General features: G+C 44.4%; 1 protein-coding gene and 1 long non-coding RNA gene across 2 annotated transcripts; one reads left to right on the top strand and one right to left on the bottom strand.

The window, feature by feature from the left end:
- Nucleotides 1-1,107: 1,107 nt before the first annotated feature.
- LOC125335360 lies at nucleotides 1,108-4,677 on the bottom strand. Its single transcript, XR_007207429.1, has 3 exons — nucleotides 4,666-4,677; nucleotides 3,879-3,955; nucleotides 1,108-2,540 (listed from the first exon to the last, which is right to left on the bottom strand). It is a non-coding gene; the product is annotated as an uncharacterized LOC125335360 (long non-coding RNA).
- Nucleotides 4,678-4,985: 308 nt separating this feature from the next.
- ANAPC5 (anaphase promoting complex subunit 5) lies at nucleotides 4,986-17,672 on the top strand. Its single transcript, XM_048323082.1, has 17 exons — nucleotides 4,986-5,227; nucleotides 5,308-5,387; nucleotides 5,938-6,047; nucleotides 6,458-6,653; nucleotides 7,650-7,716; nucleotides 8,367-8,468; nucleotides 9,589-9,779; nucleotides 10,617-10,698; nucleotides 11,376-11,465; nucleotides 12,359-12,540; nucleotides 13,010-13,145; nucleotides 13,377-13,451; nucleotides 14,202-14,323; nucleotides 15,447-15,554; nucleotides 16,077-16,224; nucleotides 16,815-16,977; nucleotides 17,329-17,672. Exons 1-17 carry the CDS (start codon nucleotides 5,024-5,026, stop codon nucleotides 17,541-17,543), a joined length of 2,271 nt encoding a protein of 756 aa, XP_048179039.1. The 5' UTR covers nucleotides 4,986-5,023; the 3' UTR covers nucleotides 17,544-17,672.
- Nucleotides 17,673-18,368: the final 696 nt, after the last annotated feature.

The raw sequence follows: 18,368 nt of genomic DNA on the forward strand, positions 1-18,368 counted from the left end.
GCACCGGGGGGCAGCGATGGGGTCATTGAGAGTGGCACCGATGGGGCAGCGATGGGGCAGCGATGGGGTCATTGAGAGTGGCACCGATGGGGCAGCGATGGGGTCATTGAGAGTGGCACCGATGGGGCAGCGATGGGGCAGCGATGGGGTCATTGAGAGTGGCACCGATGGGGCAGCGATGGGGCAGCGATGGGGTCATTGAGAGTGGCACCGATGGGGCAGCGATGGGGTCATTGAGAGTGGCACCGATGGGGCAGCGATGGGGCAGCGATGGGGTCATTGAGAGTGGCACCGATGGGGCAGCGATGGGGCAGCGATGGGGTCATTGAGAGTGGCACCGATGGGGCAGCGATGGGGTCATTGAGAGTGGCACCGATGGGGCAGCGATGGGGCAGCGATGGGGTCATTGAGAGTGGCACCGATGGTGGCACCAATGGGGCAGCGATGGGGTCATTGAGAGTGGCACCGATGGGGTTATTGAGAGTGGCACCGATGGTGGCACCCATGCAGTCATTGATAGTGGCACCGATGGTGGCTCCGAGGTGATCTTGCCCTTCCACTCGAGCCTGGGACATCGGCAGTGCTGAGTGCAGTCCTGGGCTCCTCAGGACAAGAGGGAAGGAGCTCCTGGAGAGGGTCCAGCGCAAGGCAAGGAGAAAATGAAGGGTCTGGAGCATCTCTCTTACGAGGAGAGACTGCTGGAGCTGTCTGCAGAACAGAAGACTGAGAGGGGATCTCATCAATCCATAAAAATATCTCCAAGGGCTGCCAGGAGGATGGTGCCAGACTCTTTTTGGTGGTGTCCAGTGACAGGATGAGGAGGAATGGCCATAAACTAAAACACAGGAAGTTTCACCTCAACATGAGAAAGAACTTTCCATTAAGGGTGGCAGAGCACTGGAACTGCCCGGGGAGATGATGGATTCTCTCTCTGTGGAGCCCATCCAGCCCCACTCCCTGGCCTTGGACACTTCCAGGGGCAGAGCAGCCACAGCTTCTCTGGACAACCTGTGCCAGGGCCTCCCCACCTTCTGAGTAAAGAATGTCCCCCTAACCCAAATCCACCCTCTTTCAGTTTTATTCTACCAAGCCCTTTGGTGAGAATCATTACATTTGAGAAAAGATTTATTATTTAAAAATCCACTTCCAGCAAGCTCCTAGATGCCATTATTATCTTCTCTAGGCTTTGAGTGGGGTATATATTTAAAATAACAATCATAGGTTGCAAGAACTGAAAGCTTTTAACCAGATTACATTAAAGAAACCCCAGCAGTACAAACCTGACCAAGGCTTCAGGAAAGCTTTACATAAGAGCACACAGGGCCAAGAATAAGGCAGGCCTTTGCCAAAAAGAGGAACAGACGAAAGTGGCTGAAAATAAATATGGAAAACAAATCAAATTTACCCCTAGAAAGGGTTGGATGCAATCTGCTAATTTCTGCAGGAATGATCTATTTTTGGAGCAAATAATATACAAGAATTGGGTTAAAAAAAAATGGTGTGTAATTGGCACGTGAATGGCACAGTCCTGGCAGCTTCAGGAGTAAGAGCAGATACTTCACACAGCCCAACTTCTGGATTTGCATTGACACCATATTTTAATTCAAAATCAGGTCACCTTTTTTTCAGAAATGTTTATGCTCCTTGACAAGCTTTAGATATGCTCTGAACTTCTACACACGACTTAATAAAAAATGCCTTTTTTTTTGCAATGATAGCTTGCCATTTTAGTCAAAGCAACTGAAAAAATTGAAGAGACTTGTGAATACAACATTGGAGCTTGCAATGGCACATTCCTCATGCTTCTCATGCAAGAGATTGCTTTAAGACACCTTAAACATATCAGTACAGTTTGGTTTTTAAAAAGTTCTGTCATCTAAACTCTGTCGATTCAGAGTCACCCTTGAAGTACCAAGTTATACACATATTCTTGTTAATAAAATTAAATTAAAACATGAGAACTCCCCATGCAGTCACTGTACTGGGGTAAAAGCTGTCCCAAACCAAGCAAAACCCAACATTTTCCCTTTTTCTCTGTTAAGGATTTGCTAACAAGAAATCCTCCCAAACACAGATGTTTTAGGGAGTAACGTGGGACTGACGGAGCTGAGATCTGGTGACAGTGCTGGCAGCTGCACTTGCCACTCCTGCCTTAATTTGGGCAGATCTGGATGAATCATGTCCTTAACATGTGATTTGAGATGACTTTTACAGCATTAGTGTGCCCAGACAGTAACCACGCCGAGGGTTTTAAATGAGGATCTTTAACTCTGCCAGCTACTCCGTGGGTGAAAAGGAGCATTTCAAGAGGTTCTATTAATAAAAGCCTTGCCCTCGCTGAGCCTTCTGGACTGTGCCAAAGCAGCATTAAAAGATTTAAATCTATTACTGCGAGATGTCCCATTTCCTTCTGCCACCAAATAACAAGTGACAACGACTCGCTGCAGCTCCATAATCCCCCAAGGTTTCACACAGCGCCAGAGACAGAGGTAGAGGAGTGATTCTTCCCAGGAATATTAATTTGGTTTTAATTTAGCAATCTGCAAAATTTAATAGTAAAGTTAAAAAAGACAAACTTCATCACTGGGCTTTATCTGGGGATTTCAGGTTGGATATTAATGCCTGTAGGAAGAATCAGGGAATCACAGAATCAGAATGGTTTGGGTTGGAAGGCACCCTAAAGATCATTTATTTCCAACCCCCTGCCATGGGCAGGGACATCTTCCACTATCCCAGATTGCTCCAAGCCCTGTCCAGCCTGGCCTTGGACACTTCCAGTGATGAGACAGCCACAGCTCCTCTGGGCAACCTGTGCCAGGGCCTCACCACCCTCACAGGGCAGAATTTCTTCCCAATATCCCATCTAACCCTGCCCTCTGCCAGTGGGAAGCCATTCCCCCTGTCCTGTCACTCCATCCCTTGTAAATAGTTTCTCTCCGTATTTTTGTCGGCCCCTCCAGGCACTGGAAGGCCACAATTAGGTCACCCCAAAACTTCTCTTTTCCAGGCTGAAGAATCCCAGTTCTCTCAGCCTTTCCTCACAGGAGAAGTCCTCCATCCCTCTGATCATCCTGGTGCCCCCTCTGGCCTCCCTGCTGGGCACAGCCTATTTTAGATAAGATAAAAGATGACTTTTTCAACAGTGTTACCTAATCTTGAATTTAATACAATCAAAGTCATCTCTCACTGCTTTTTTGGAGAGCTGGTTTTTAGGCGTGAGAGCGGATTTAAATATATTTTTAAAGTGTATTTTAAATGTTCTCTCTGCACCACGCACTGAAGGATTGGCAGCAGAGTTCACACTTCGGCTTCAGAGCCTTGCACAGAAACATCAGAACCAGATGTTTGTCATTTCCTTTTCCCTTCCAGTCCTGCACAGGCCGGCTGCAGCCCAGCCTTTATGTCATCCCCCTCCCCTCCCTGCCCTGCCATGCCACCAGTTCCGTGTTTCTGCCCAGGCCACAGTGCTTTATTTTCAGGAAATGTCAGCAGATTGACCTTTATAACATAATAGCTGCTGTTACTTCCTGCGTTTTGTATTCAGATACAGCTCAATGAGTTCATTGAGGGCGAGGAAACGATCATTAATTACGCCAGCAGCAGCAAGCTGCAATGTTAAGTTTCTTAAATGTAAATGTATCCTAGAAAATTACTCCCCGCTTGATTTGCCTCCTCCTCCTCCTCTCACCACCCCCAGGCATGAATCAGGAGCAGCGCAATGGAAATCCCCGGGGACATGCAGATGTATAATAATATTGAGTTTTGTTTTGCTCTCACTTACAAAAATGAGAACTATTATAATAATTGGAGTATTTTCTTTGGGAATATGATGCCTTAATGAAGTACTTTAACAAGTTATTGAGAAAATAAAAACTTACATGTGGAAACATCTTTACGGCATCACAATTAACTTGCAGGAAATCCAGAGAAGAGCGAATTCACTCTGTGGTGTTCTCTGCAATAAGGAAATGCTCGTGTCAGAGTATGTAAAGTATTAGATAGGTGGGTTCATCTAAATTTTACTGTATAAAAGACGTAACTTTTTACCCCTTGGGGTGTTTGACTTGTGGAATCCTCCACTTTGCAGCCTGTGCAGAATAAACAATGTATCCTTTTTAAACCAGACTCTGTGTTGGCAACCCCACCAAGACACTGCCCAGGGTCATCTGTACCTCACCTGGCCTCTATTAATCACAGGATCGTTAAAGTTGGAAAAGACTTCCAAGATCATCAAGACCAACCTGTGACCAATCACCAAACCCTAATCCAAATTGCCATGTCTACTTGTTTTTTGGACACTTCCAGGGCTGATTGACTCCACCACTTCCCTGGGCGGCCCCTTCCAATGCTTCACCACTCTTTCAGTGAAGAAATTTTCCCTAAAATGTCCACCCTGCACCTCCCCTGGCCCAGCCTGAGGCCGTTCCCTCTCCTCCTGTCCCTGTTCCCTTGGAGCAGAGCCCGACCCCCCCGGCTGCCCCCTCCTGTCAGGGACTTGTGCAGAGCCACAAGGTCCCCCCTGAGCCTCCTTTGCTCCAGCCTGAGCCCCTTTCCAGCTCCCTCAGCCGCGCCTGGGGCTCCAGACCCTTTCCCGGCTCCGTTCCCTTCCCTGGACACGCTCCAGCCCCTCAATGTCTCTCTTGGCCTGAGGGGCCCAGAACTGACCCCAGGATCTGCGGTGCCTCAGCAGTGCTAGCACACAGGGAAAATGTCTGTTCCCTTATCCAGGAGATAACTCCTCAGGGATGCAGCTGCCCAAGAGCAGCCCATCCCCACGCTGTCCCCAGCCGCGGCCTGGCTGCGGTGCGGGGCGGTTCGGGGGAAGCAGCCCCGCCCCGCGCGGACCCTTCTCTCCCCGGAACGTCTCTCTCGCGCCCGGCACGCCGGGCAGCTCCTCCGTGGCGGCGCACAGTCCCTCTTCTGATTGGCTGCGGCACCGCCCGCGCGCCGGCGCGGGGGGCGGTGATTGGCCGGCGGGGCGGGCGCGCGCGGTTCCCCCGGTGACGGGCGGCCCGGCGCCGCCATGGCGAGCGTGCACGAGAGCCTGTACTTCAACCCGATGCTGACGAACGGCGTCGTGCACGCGAACGTGTTCGGTGTCCGCGACTGGGTCACCCCGCACAAGATGGCCCTGCTCGTGCTGCTCAGCGAGCTGGGCCGCGCCGGCGCTCAGCTCGGCCTGCTGGAGCGGCGGCGGCTCAACCGGCTGCTGCTGCCGCTGCTGCAGGTCGGGGCCCGGGCTGGGGCGGGGGGAAAGGTGAGCCCGTTGTGTCGTGGCCTGTCGCGACATGTCGATGTCCTCCGCAGGGTCCGGATATGGCGCTGTCGCGGCTGCGCAAGGCCATCGAGGAGTGCTGCCCGCACCTGGCCGGCTCCGTCCACATCAGGTGCGGGGAGCGCTCGAGCGGGCGGGGCGGGGCGGGGGAAGGGCCGCCGAGGCCGCTGTGTGAATCCTCTGCGCTGCTTGTGTCCGCTCCGAGCGCGGAAAGGTGGTCTAAAACTTGTAAATGTCAGGTTTTAAAAGCATATATTTGAGCCAAAACTCTACTTCGACAGATTTCTTACTTGTCATAACTAAGTTCTGAAAGGCACGAACAGCAACAGTTCCAAAAATCTAATCAATCAAAAAAATTATATTTTAAAAATAATAAAAAAAGAGGTTCCTATTTGTTTTAAGAATAACCATTTTTGTCTAATTATTCTCTTTTAATAGACACCTGTTTAAAAAGAAAAAAAGCCCAAGCCTGATTATTATTTGGCTTATTATCAGTATTTAATACGATCTTATTTGTCTCACTACGAAAACCACCTGGGCCCAAGAAATTAGTTATCACTTGGTTCTGTTTGTGTTTACTCATTTATACAGGAAGCAGAAGAGTTATTTTGTTTGATGTCTATATTAATACCCTAAAAATGTAATTTTCTTCCCCTGTTTAGGTTAAAACTTATGGCAGAAGGAGAACTGAAAGATATGGAACAATTTTTTGATGATCTTTCAGATTCATTCTCAGGGACAGAGCCAGAAGTTCATAAAACAAGTGTAGTAGGTAAGCCATCATTATCCATAAGCTGTTTTTGATGTGATATCTCTCACTGATGTGACTCCCTCAGGATACTGCTTTGTTTTTCTGGGGAGGTGTAAAATTGCACAATGTCATTTTTCTCTTGCTCGGATGTTGCACATTAACCAATAGTTTTGCATGTTGTGGGGTTGATGCTGATTTTAGCAATTTATCTGTGAGATTTGCTGCTAAATTATGACCAGATTTACACCCTGCAACACTGAGTTGTATCATTTGGTAGGCTGAGATAAGACTCAGTAATTCCTATTCTATTTCTCATTAATTTCTATTTAATGAGGAACTAAATGACGTTTAAGCTGCTGGCCATGATTTTAGTCTCCTGTCTGAAGCAGCACCTGACAGACCATGCTCACAGCAGGTGTTTCCCTCTCCAGGTCTGTTCCTGCGCCACATGATCCTGGCATACAACAAACTTTCCTTTAGCCAGGTCTATAAACTTTACACAGCACTCCAGCAGTACTTTCAAAAGGATGAGAAAAAGAACGGAGCCGATGAGAATGAGATGGAGCTGACAAGTCCAGAGGAGCTGGATGGGAAAATGGAGAAAGAAGAACTTGACGGGCCTTTAAGGTGATATATTTGTGTTAAAGTCTTTCCCACCCCTTAAGAAAATGAATCTTTTATTTTATTAAAGTCTCCTACAGCCGGGCTGAGATTTGTGGCCGCTCGTTTCCTTGGTGCCACCGTGTGGTAACATTTGTCAGTGGCTCGTGAAGGTGGCACTGCCCCATCCTCATCCTTGCTTAGGGAGCCACAGGCTAAAAGGCAGCTGCTGCCAACAATTCCCCTCTGCTGAATGACTTCTCTGGTTGTCACGTGCTAAAACTGTTGGAGAGGCCACTTCTGCTTCCAACAGGGAAAGATTGCTCAGTAAGGAGAAGTTAAGTTGAATGGTTTTGTTTTGCTTTTCACCCTTCTCCAAATAAAAGAACTCATGTCTATTTACCTCAAAAAGGAGAAGCAAATACTGAGAGTTTTCACCTGCTAAACAGGTGCTCCACTGTTAGAAGAATCCTGAAAGTATTTTATATATCCATAAATTTAAAATGTACTTTGCAAGCTGTATTTTTATAAACTTTTGCAGGAGTTGCTGCAGCCTGAGTCAGACATTTTGGGGTCTGGCTGTGTGCTGGACTTGCTGTTTTTCCACAGAATAAATGTCTTGCATACCAGCTGTTTCCAGCAGTGATGGATGTGGCCAAAGTGCCAGTTCATCTCCTTGGGACTCTCTTCAGAAGACAGAAAGAACAGAGCAAAGCCATTTGAATATGTCAGCCCCAAATGTTCTCTCTGCTGTTTTTCTTTAGGGTTTTTTAGGATGTATTTAGGGTAACATTGCTCTCGACTACAAGAGCAGGGTTGAAGCTGAACTGTGTGAAATCGTCTGGATTGCTTACTTTGATATAGTAAATTTTATTCTTTATTAAGTTTTCTCAGCGTTCTTTCATGCTTTGAGCTATAATATCTCAGAAAACTTTATAAAGCAAAAGTGTGGGGTGTCTGATAAAATGCATTTCCGTGTTGCCTTTCCTTGCCCCTGTTTCTAACCAGAGTGTTTCTTACCAGGGAAGAAGAGATAGCCTGCAGTGGGCCTCTTTCCCAGAAACAAGCAGAGTATTTTCTTTCTCAGCAGGTATGTTAATTCTCATTAAAGTGGAGAAAATGTTCCATAACATGAATTTCACCTTGAATTTCATCCACCGTGTCAGCTGTGATGTTTTCTCTGATGTGGTGGAGACTTGTTGATATCTTGCATGTTGTTGCTCAGTATGAGCACTTGGGGCTATGAGTGTTTTATCCAGACATGTCACCATATGCTGATATTTGGTTCTGAGAAGGTCCTTCTGCTCTGCTTGCCTCGTATTTCTGTGAAATGTGCAGTTTTGTTGGTTATTCCAGCTGGTAAATAAAAAAGGGAACGGAAATACACATGGACACAAATGTCAGTAATTCAATAGTCAGTAATGCTAATTTTAGTAACTACATTTTGTAATTTTTTATTAATTGAACAGCTTGCCAAAGCAAACTGTGGATTTAGGGTATTTGTTTTCCTAAGGGTTTTTTTTTTGTATGAGAAGATACATGTAATTCCAGTGAGCAATGTGTGGCATTAGTTCTACAGAATCAAACTGCCACTGTCATAGTAGACAGAGCTGCTACAAAATCTTCTTTAATGTCCTTTCCAAGCAGATAACAACCTGACAATCCTGTACCACAATATATTTTTATAGCCCTCCTTATGGAGTTACATATCTTATTTGTACTGTTCAAATTTTATTCCAGGCTTCTTTACTAAAGAATGATGAGACAAAGGCTCTTGCTCCAGCATCTTTACAAAAGGAATTGAACAACTTGTTAAAATTTAATCCAGACTTTGCTGAAGCAGTAAGTATCTTTTTCTTCATCCAGAATGGTTGTAAAGGGATTTCTTATCTCTAGAATAGGATTATTTGGGAGTAATTTATTCTCTATTGAAATATAAGTACACTATAAAAGTGTGAGCAAGTTGCATGTGAATGTTTAGTAATTCAGACTAAATCTCCTGAAGGTACAGAAACCTTAATTAAGCAAAGTACTTCCCCTTCATGCACAGATATAAGCCTCTTAATTTTGGTGGGACTGAGTGCATTCTTGTTCAACTAAATCTGAAACTTACTTATTTTACCCACATTTTCCTAAGGAGTTTCAGGCCTCATACTCCTGTAGTTTAAAAATCAGTATTAAGTGTAATGTCTGTTAATTTTGCTGGTTGTTGTTCACTTTGCTTCTGGTCCTTAATAGCAATTTATACTGAAAGCCATAGACAACTCCCACTGAGGGGAGTTTCCAGACCTGTGGTGTGAGCTCTTGCTTTGTCCCTCAACAGCTTATTCTTGAGCAACTTCCATAAATTCAACTCTTTCCTGCCTTGCTTTCTACCTCTTCCTCCCAGCAGCCGTGGGCCAAGGTAGACAGGATTTTCCTTGCTGCTGTTTGGAAGGGTATCCTTGAAAGGGCTGCCTTAGTCCCTGGCTGGATTTCACAGCATAAAGGATTATCCTGCCCAGGTCTCAATGCCAAAAAGAAAATATGTAATTTAGCATCTTGTTTCTATCTGCACAGCATATGGAAGCAGTCCTGATGTTTCTTAGTGTCTTCCTGAGTGCAGACACTGTGGGAGTCCTGCCTCCATTCCCACTCTCACTTCACACGTAAATACAGGGATTCCATCTCTGTAGAGATCTCAGACTGGCTGGGATCATTCTGACAGCCAGATCTTGTAATCTTCACCATTTGGCAGATCCTGTTAGGGCAGACAACCAATTTTGTCCAAGAAAGTACCTATTTTTATCCAGAAATTCTGCACAGGTCGTGTCAGTATTGGTGCAACTTCTGATCCAGCATGCACTTCCCTGGCCGTGCAGTATTTCATGGTTCCACATGTTGGGCTAAAATACATACTGTTATAAACAAAACTCTGGTTTAATATCTGTACAATTAAAGCTGATTTTGCTTCGCTTTTCAGCATTATTTAAGCTACTTAAACAGCCTCAGAGTGCAAGATGTCTTCAGTTCCACACACAGCCTCCTGCATTACTTTGACCGGCTGATCCTCACGGGGGCAGAGAGCAAAAGCAACGGGGATGAGGGATACGGGCGGAGCCTGCGCTACGCCGCGCTCAACCTGGCGGCCCTGCACTGCCGCTTCGGTCACTAGTAAGGAATTCACCCGGGGGCATCTCAAAATGCTGACAAAGAGACCTTCCCTTCCTGCTGAAAATCCCTTCAGGGGCTTTCTTTAACTTGACAGCCGGTGTGGTTGGGTTGGGAGCCGTCTTTCGGTCTTGATTTGTTTGGGTTCGTTTTTGTTTTGACATTTATTTGGTTTCCATAATAACTGAGCCATCTAAGAGTTGACATTTGTCTGTGTCCTGGGTATTTTAAGTGTTCAATTACATTTCCCTGACCTCAGAGGGGTCAGTGGGCATGAATGCCTATTTTCATCCATATTCTCAAGAAAGTGTGGTTGGTTTTCTGCAAGCCAAGGTAGAACTGATGATCTGGCAAAAGAATAATTAAACAAAAAAAGCCATCTGAGCTTTTAGAATTTAAAATGCCATATGGGTGGGATTTATTTTGTTGATAAAGCTGGCCTACCCATCTTCACTTATGGTTTGCATTTATTGATTGCTGCCTGGAGGCATCATGTGAAAGGACTGGAGAGGGGAAGGATGCTGCAAAGTTGAGAGCAACAATTTCTACACAAGCAGATTCTAAATACTGCCCCTGTTCAACCAATAATTTGGCACCATGGCATGTACAGGGTTTGAAAGCCCATGCAGGGGTTACAGCTGCATTTTGGTTTGCAGATGCTGTCAGGCTTATTGTCCTCAAAGCCAGAATGCACTGCTGAGTGCTGGGAGGAAAACACAGGCTGTTAAATCAGAGATCTGAGTGCATTATGCACAATTCAGATCAATATTCCTCTGGATCAGGATGCTGTATCTTAAGCACTGTGGGAATACTAATTGTTCTCCCTCTGTCTGCTCATAGCCAGCAGGCTGAACTTGCACTTCAGGAAGCCATCAGGATTGCCCAGGAGTCCAACGACCATGTCTGCCTGCAGCACTGCCTGGTGAGAGCTCTGTTCAAATGGGGCTTGAGTCGTTCTGCTCAGTGAACTGTTGCAGAACTTCTCTTACAGCAGCATCTCACCCAGGGCATTTGACTGCCCAGCAGTGGGGTGACATCGCTCCTGGCACACAGGACAACAAGCTGTAGAATCATGGGATGTTTTGTTGCAGCTCAGGTTTAATTTCCTAAGCAGGAATTGTTATCCTAAGGATCTCAGTACTAAGCTCAAACTTTAGTCTTAGATGTTGTAAAAAGAAGTATTTCATAAGCTTCCTCCTTCCTGCCTGTTGACTTCTCAAAGTGTAACCAGCCACCTTTAGAGCAAGCAAAGTAGGAGGGCAAGACTTGGATTTCTCTTTATTTTTTTTCCCTGTAATTAACACTATAATGAATTTACATCAATGGTATCAAACTCCTGAGGTGCTGCATTCCACAGTTCCCTGAGGTTTTGTGCATCACTGAACCTCCAGTGTTGGCTGATGCCACACCAGCATCCCAGCCTAGCTGCACTTCTGATATGTTTTGCTGTGCAGCATTTAGTAGAAGTTTCATTAGAATCAATCCACAAGTGGTTTGTATTTCTAGTGAGTTTCTGTGCATTCTGTAACAGGAAGCCAAGTTAAAAGTGCTGCAGCCATCAGTTATTTGCAATGAGATTTTGATCTTTTTCCTTGCTAGAGCTGGTTGTACATCCTGGAGCAGAAGATATTCGATAGCTGTGTTCTGCTGGAGCACTCTGTGAACAAATCCTTACATTTTGGGTTGCCAGTGAGTCCATTTCATCAATCCTTAACTTTATTCTGGGACAAACCCATGTGGTGGTGGGGAGTGTGTGTGATCAGAGTTTGGGGTTTTGTGGCTGTTCTGTTCAAAATACCTGACTGGATTTAAACAAACATGTTTTAACACTCCAAAATGCAGCTGTTTCTATGACTTTTATTCTTCATATTAACAAGCCAGAGTTCAGTTGCTTTAATGCCAGAGCATTATTGCAAGGTTCAGTGGTTTTCCTTCTAACTTGTTTGATTTTCAGGCAGAAAAGCTCTCTGTGGCTACTGGCCCAGGCACCATTTTGGCACAATCTGGTGCTCAGGGGACTTTCTTAGGCCTCCATCTTCCCTGAAGCTCAGTGCTGATGCCTCTGGCGGGGCTTTGAACACATCTACTTGTACAGCTCTGTGAAATCTTGCAGGACAGCCCTCCCCTTTGGTAGTTTGTGCGCTGGATCTGTTGTCTGTTAATGTTTATTTCTGTCTTCCCCAAATCTGCAATTCCTTTGTTAAGAGAATTGTTCTAAAATGGACTCAACCGCTGTTGTTGGGAGATAGGAGCAGACATGGCCCCTTTGTGGGAAGGACAGCAAAGGCTGTGTTTTCACAGCAGTTCTGGAGAAATCCAGGTACTGGTCCTGTCCTCCTCCATAAGATTTCTGTGTGGGGGAGTGGAAATTACCTTTCACATCTAACAAAATGACATTCATATATGTGTGGGTGTGCATAAGTGAGTATTTAAAGAAATGCCTGGAGCAGTGTTCCTTTGTCTGTGCTGTCTTTTTGGGATTCTTTTTTAGTAGTTTAGAACTCCGCTCCAGTGTAATTTGCAAGCTTGGGGTGCTCTGTTATCTTCCAACACTGTAGGTATGTTTTTTTCCTTCTTCCCAGTATCTTGCTTCCTTGGGAATACAGTCCTTGGTTCAGCAAAGAGCTTTTGCAGGAAAGGCTGCCAACAAACTAATGGATGCCTTAAAAGATTCCGATCTGTTGCATTGGAAGCACAGCCTGTCAGAGCTCATTGACATCAGCATAGCACAGAAAACAGCCATTTGGAGATTATATGGCCGCAGGTATTTGCTTTGTGTGGAACTCCTGGATTAGTTACTGCACTTGTTAGCACATAATGCATTTATATAGGTGTAACAAGTGACTGTGTCTCTCCAGTGCACTAAAATAAAGCAATCAGACTGTGATTCAGTGCAGGCTGAGTGCAATTATTTCCATTCTCTTGTGTTTCTTTAAAACTCACACTGAAGAAGAGATAGAGTTTCCATTCAGTAGTGGCAAATAGATCATAAATTGTTCCTGTGCCCCCACTTTCAGCATCTCTGTTCTTTGGCTGTGTGCAGCTTTCAGTCTGTAGTACTTGCTGTGCCTGCACAGTCCAGAATCCTTGGATAGCAGTTGTTTTACAAGTTTTCCTTCTCCCCAGGCCCCTGGCTTAACCAGGCAATGTAGACTACTGTCAAAACAAGACCATAGATTAAAAATGGTTGTTGTTTGCCGCTTGAAAACTAAAAGATACTTCTCTTGCACAAGCACCATGGCACTTCAGCAAGCCCAGACCTTGCTGAGCATGAACAGTCTGGAGGCTGTGAACGTGGGCGTTCAGCAGAACAACACCGAGTCCTTCGCCGTGGTGTTGTGTCACCTGGCAGAGCTGCATGCCGAGCAGGTGAGCTTTAGGGCTACTTGCACAAAGTGGCATTTGGTGAGAGGACGTGTGGGTGTTACTGACAGAGGGTGCAAGACTTGACTTGTGGTTTCTTCTGCCTTTTAAGCCTGCTCTGGGGGCAGAGACAATGCAAGGTGTTTGCTTGGCAAATCCCTTCCCTGAGGGTTGTGCCTAAAGGGAGGGGAGCAGGGCCCGCCCTGGTGCATTAATCAGTGTTGTTCTGTGTTCCAGGGGTACTTTGCAGCTGCTTCTGAAATACTGAAACACCTAAAGGAGAGATTCCCTCCCAACAGTCAGCATGCACAGGTAGAACACTTATCATTCAGCCTGAATTTTCTTCTGTGTGCCTTGGGCTGTACATTTTCTCATTCCCCTTGGCTCGTCCTCATGGGAAGCTGTGTAGCATCAGCTTTTTTACAAAAGCATGGAAAAGCTGTCTGCGTTGTTTTCAGACTGGTGAGACATTTCTCCCACCACAGCCTCCTAAGATGAAACTGTTTAAGTAGAAATTTCATTAACAGAGGAATATACATCTGCTTCATGAGCACATAGAGCAATTAAATGCTCTGCATTGATTTGGAGCTTCAAAGTTCTGTTTAATTAGTGCTGCTTATTTTGATAGATTACAATCCAGAAATAACTGAGATAATAGGCTAATAACCTGGTTTTTGTGTGACTCTGGGAAACATTACCACAGGAGTCTATAAGGTAGTATTTACATTGAAGTGTTCAAGATCCCATTAAATGTAGTGTGGTCCTCTTTTCACTACAGAACAAGTCTACTTCTCTACAAGTCTCAAATCATTAGTAATGATTTAAAAGAGCCTTTTCACTTAAAATGCAGTCAAGTAGGTGAGCTTCAATATTGAAACATTAATCCTGACCTGAGCATTTCTGTTGGGCACACTAATTCAGTAAATCCAATAATTGGACAGTGGAGTTAGTGTGTCTAGACATAAATACCCAGAGGGGAAAATAAAAAGTAAATTCTAACTTGGGATTAGAAAATGAGCAGGCACAATTTCTAAAACTTGTTTCTGGATGTTCTTTGTTTAGCTTTGGATGCTGTTTGATCAGAAAATACAGTTTGAGCGAGCCATGAACGATGGCAGATACCACGTTGCAGATTCTCTTGTAGCAGGAATTACAGCACTTAATAGCATTGAAGGTGTATACAGGTAAGAAATCATGGGTCTTCATGCACTTGCAGGTGTGTTCCATAAAGATAATGAAAAATTTAGCAAAATGATCACTGGCAGTCACATGTCCTTACATATTTTTTCCCTTTCCAGAACTAGTTAAGGTCATGTTGTCTAACCTAGAGGGCTATTCCCGTAGAGCATGTCCTGCAATAATAATTTGTAGTTGTTTCTCTGGGCATTTTAAGAACTGGAATAGCTGAAGTTGGTGTTATTCTAGAGCTGTGAATCCATTGTGGTAACTTCTTCAAAATCTGCTGTACTCAAATCTGAGCACAAAGCAGATTTTTATGTCAAATAGCTGGGGAGGGAGCTCAGGTCTTGAGCGAATTCCTCTGTGGCCTGCTTTCTACATCTCCAAAATGGAACAATGTGATTTTTTTTCACTCACCTTAATGGGCTCTTGTTTCTAAATGAGAATGACGTATTAAAAATAGTTACAGTTAAAACTTGTTATTTGATGAGTATGAAAACCAGCTCAGTGTTAAAAGAATTTCGTGTTGATTTTCAATGATGCAAAACACCTAAAAGCAGCCAGTGCCAGTCAGCTGGAAGATCAGTATTCAAGCTGTGGGACCTGATGCTTGTCCTTCTGGAATTGGACTGATCATGAATTTCCTGATCTTTAAATATTCTGCTCAGTGTCTGGTTCAGGGTGTTTGTACCCAATCCCTGTTGCTGTGCATTTGGTCCTGACTTCCCTGTTCTCCATTTTCCTGTTGCTCTGTATCCTTGTTAGCACAGGCCAATTTTAGCTGCTTTACCTCATACCTGTTTTTCTCACAGATAATTACTTGTGCTTTCTAGCTCGCATGGCCTCCCACTTCTGCTGCCTGTTTGGCCTTTGGTTTTGGCAATCCCTGGTTTCTATCTAAAGCTGTTTTATGAGTTTGATCCTTTCTGCCTGGGAGTTGTCCAGTTGGCATCAGTGAGATCTGTTTTTCCTCCTGTGTGTGCAGCATGTGTACACTTTGTCCGGGTGCCAGTCTGCAGCTAAAAGAAACACAGGTCACAAAATAGAGACCTGTTTAACTGTGTTCTGAAGAGCAGAATTCTATCTAAAATACAAAAATACAGTGATGTTTTCTTTCTACCACGACAGAAAAGCCATTGTACTGAAAGCCCAAAATCAAATGTCAGAGGCACATAAACTTCTGCAGAAATTGTTGATCCACTGCCAGAAAATCAAGAACACTGAGATGGTGATTAGGTAAGAATGTTTCATTTTCAGAGTATTAAAGCCACTTTTCAGTGATTAGATCAGCCATTTCAATTTGTCTGTGTTCAGACTTCACTAGTCTTCAGATTACCTGCTGTGATTCAGAGATTACAGAGTCATTTCAATTATTAATCACAGTATGGAGGAATCCTCAAAATATTGTGGCATTGAAACTTAAGTTATTTTCAATACGTAAACTGAAAGGTGATAAATTTAAAGTTCCAGGAAGGTTCGTGGAAGAAGGAAACACTGCATCTAAAATAAATAGGGAATGGAAATGTGTGTGTGCGTAGTTCTACCTTGGTGTAAATCTTGAGAGTGCTACAGTGTTATTTAATCTTTTATATGTCTGTGGCATCTCCTCTTAAGGGTGTAATTTAAATTTATTGTATATGCAGCAGCATAGTTCATAATAAAACCAATACCATTATGGATGGAATAATTCCTTGGGAAACAAGTGGACATTTTTCATCCAGAGTAAAGGTTTGTAACTGTTTGCCCCTGTTTGGTTAGCGTGCTGCTGTCCATAGCAGAGCTCTACTGGAGATCCTCGTGTCACACCATCGCGCTGCCGGTGCTGCTCCAGGCTCTGGCCCTCGCTCGGGAATACAGCCTGCAGTACTTGGCTTCTGAAACTGTGCTGAACTTGGCTTTCTCCCAGGTAGGTCTGATTTGTGTTTTCACAGGGCTGCAGGGCAACATTTATTCTGGGGGTCTGGATGCTGTTTTTACTCCTGTGAGATTTAAGAATACAACCTTGCTGGAATTAAATTGTTGATTCTGAAGAAGCATTCTCTGAATGTAAAAACCTTCGAGGAAGTTAATAAAAGTTGAGTTTCATGTGTATTACTAAAATGTATCATTATTGCATATAATCAAGCAGCATAAACTTCCCCTCTCTTAATGTCTTCAGTTATTTTTTTATGCTGGTGTTTTGGCTTCCTAGTAGCACAGGTTGGCTTTTGTGTTAAAAATAATGCTCCTAATGAGTTCAGTTATATTGTTTATTCTGAGAGACATGGCTATCAGCACTGACTGAGTGGAGAAGCCATTCCCAATCATTTCAGAGAGCAGCTCATTTCTACTGACAAGTTTTGATTTAAAAGAAGATTATGGGGAAGAAGTTGAAAAAAAAATTGTGTGCATTACATCATGTTATTAGAAACAGACATGGCTTGTGTTGATGTTCCCTGAAGATGCTGCTCATACCAGTGGATTCCAGTGTGAGACCAGCCAGTATTTCTTTTTCAGCTGATCCTTGGCATTCCTGAACAAGCCCTGAATATCCTGCACATGGCAATAGAACCTGTCTTGGCCCACGGAGCCGTCCTGGACAAAGGCTGTGCCATGTTCTTGGTGGCCAAATGTCAGGTGGCTTCTGCGGCTTCCTACACTCCACAAAAGAAGATTGAAGGTAGTGTGAAGAGTAATTCTCTCTGAAACTGGGCTCAGAAGTGCAAACCAGTGTCTGTACTGAAATCCTGCTACACCAGAGTGTGTTACCTGGTTATTATTTATAATTAATTTGGAATTAGTTGTTCAACAGCTGTTTATGATGGAACATTGTTTATCTGCATACTTTCACATACACATTTTGCAGCAAAGGCTGAATAATAGAAACTAGCTGAGAGATCATGTTGCTAAGACACAAATGGTTTTGAAAAGCTGAGGAATTTATAATTGCTCTCCTTAGACTTGAGCTGCCTTGCTTGGAGTTGTCACTGTGGTATTTTCGTAAATATTACTGTCCCCCTTTTTCCCACAGCTTTGGAATCCGCTATCTTGAATCTAAATGAAGCCAAGACTTACTTTGCTAAAGTGGACTGCAAAGAGCAGCTCAGAGACGTTCTCTACTTCCAAGCCCGGCTGTTCCACACCCTCGGCAAGACCCAGGAAAGGAACAAATGTGCCATGTTGTTCCGTCAGTTGCACCAGGAGCTGCCAGCACACGGTGTCCCCTTAATCAATGCCTTCAAGTGATGCATTTAAAGATGAGATTTGTTTGTTTTCCTGGTTTGGTTTTGTTTTGTTTTTTATGAACATCTTTTTATTGTATCCAGTCACCCGTGTTTCAGAATAACTGCCAATAAATCATGGTCTGCTCTTGAACAAACTTGTGTTTTGTAACACAAATGTAGTTTTTCACCCATTTCACTTCTATTCTGTACTTGAAATTAAGAAATTAGTGGGGGAAAAAAGAGAAAAGACCCTCTTGACCATGTTATAAACACACTGAGGGGAGTAGTGCAGTCACGAAGAAGTGTTCTGTTCTTAGTAGTGACATTTCCTGAATCAATGCAGGCTTTATGAACACGGGTACAAAAAATAGTGGAAAATGTTTGTGCTCTTTATAAGTGGTATGGAAGGAGGAGTCTCATTTAAAATGTGTCCTTGCTTTTAACCTGTCTGCAGTTGCTGTTTATGCTGTAGAAACAGATGGTGCTGGCAGAAGGAAAAAAGACCAGGTTCAGTCAGAGAGGTGTAACTGTGCAAAGTCCTGGCACTGTTGTTTCATGTGTCCTTGTGCAGAGAGGGGATGAGGAGAGTCAAAAGTGGGAAACAATAGCCCCAGCTCAGCTGAAATGTTTTTATTGTGTGTATTCTCCCCTCAGCACTGTGTCACTCACCTGCTCTGCTTTTATGGGTGAATCGATGGAGAGCACAACTGACTGAAGTACCTGGAGGGGCCTTCAAGGAATCTGGAGAGGGACTTTGAACAAGGGCCTGGAGTGCAAGGACAAGGGGGAATGGCTTCCCACTGGCAGAGGGCAGGGTTAGATGGGATACTGGGGGGAAATTCTCCCC

Source organism: Corvus hawaiiensis, chromosome 18 (assembly GCF_020740725.1).
Source record: "Corvus hawaiiensis isolate bCorHaw1 chromosome 18, bCorHaw1.pri.cur, whole genome shotgun sequence".
Classification (NCBI taxonomy): Eukaryota; Metazoa; Chordata; class Aves; order Passeriformes; family Corvidae; genus Corvus; species Corvus hawaiiensis.

What these genes read in the sequence shown, in the direction of transcription:
- ANAPC5 (XM_048323082.1), top strand. Translation starts at nt 5,024, where the DNA reads ATGGCGAGCGTGCACGAGAGCCTGTACTTCAACCCGATGCTGACGAAC. An exon ending in TGCTGCTGCCGCTGCTGCAG is followed by an intron (nt 5,228 to 5,307) that starts GTCGGGGCCCGG and finishes TGTCCTCCGCAG; the next exon opens with GGTCCGGATATGGCGCTGTC. An exon ending in CCAACAGTCAGCATGCACAG is followed by an intron (nt 13,452 to 14,201) that starts GTAGAACACTTA and finishes TTCTTTGTTTAG; the next exon opens with CTTTGGATGCTGTTTGATCA.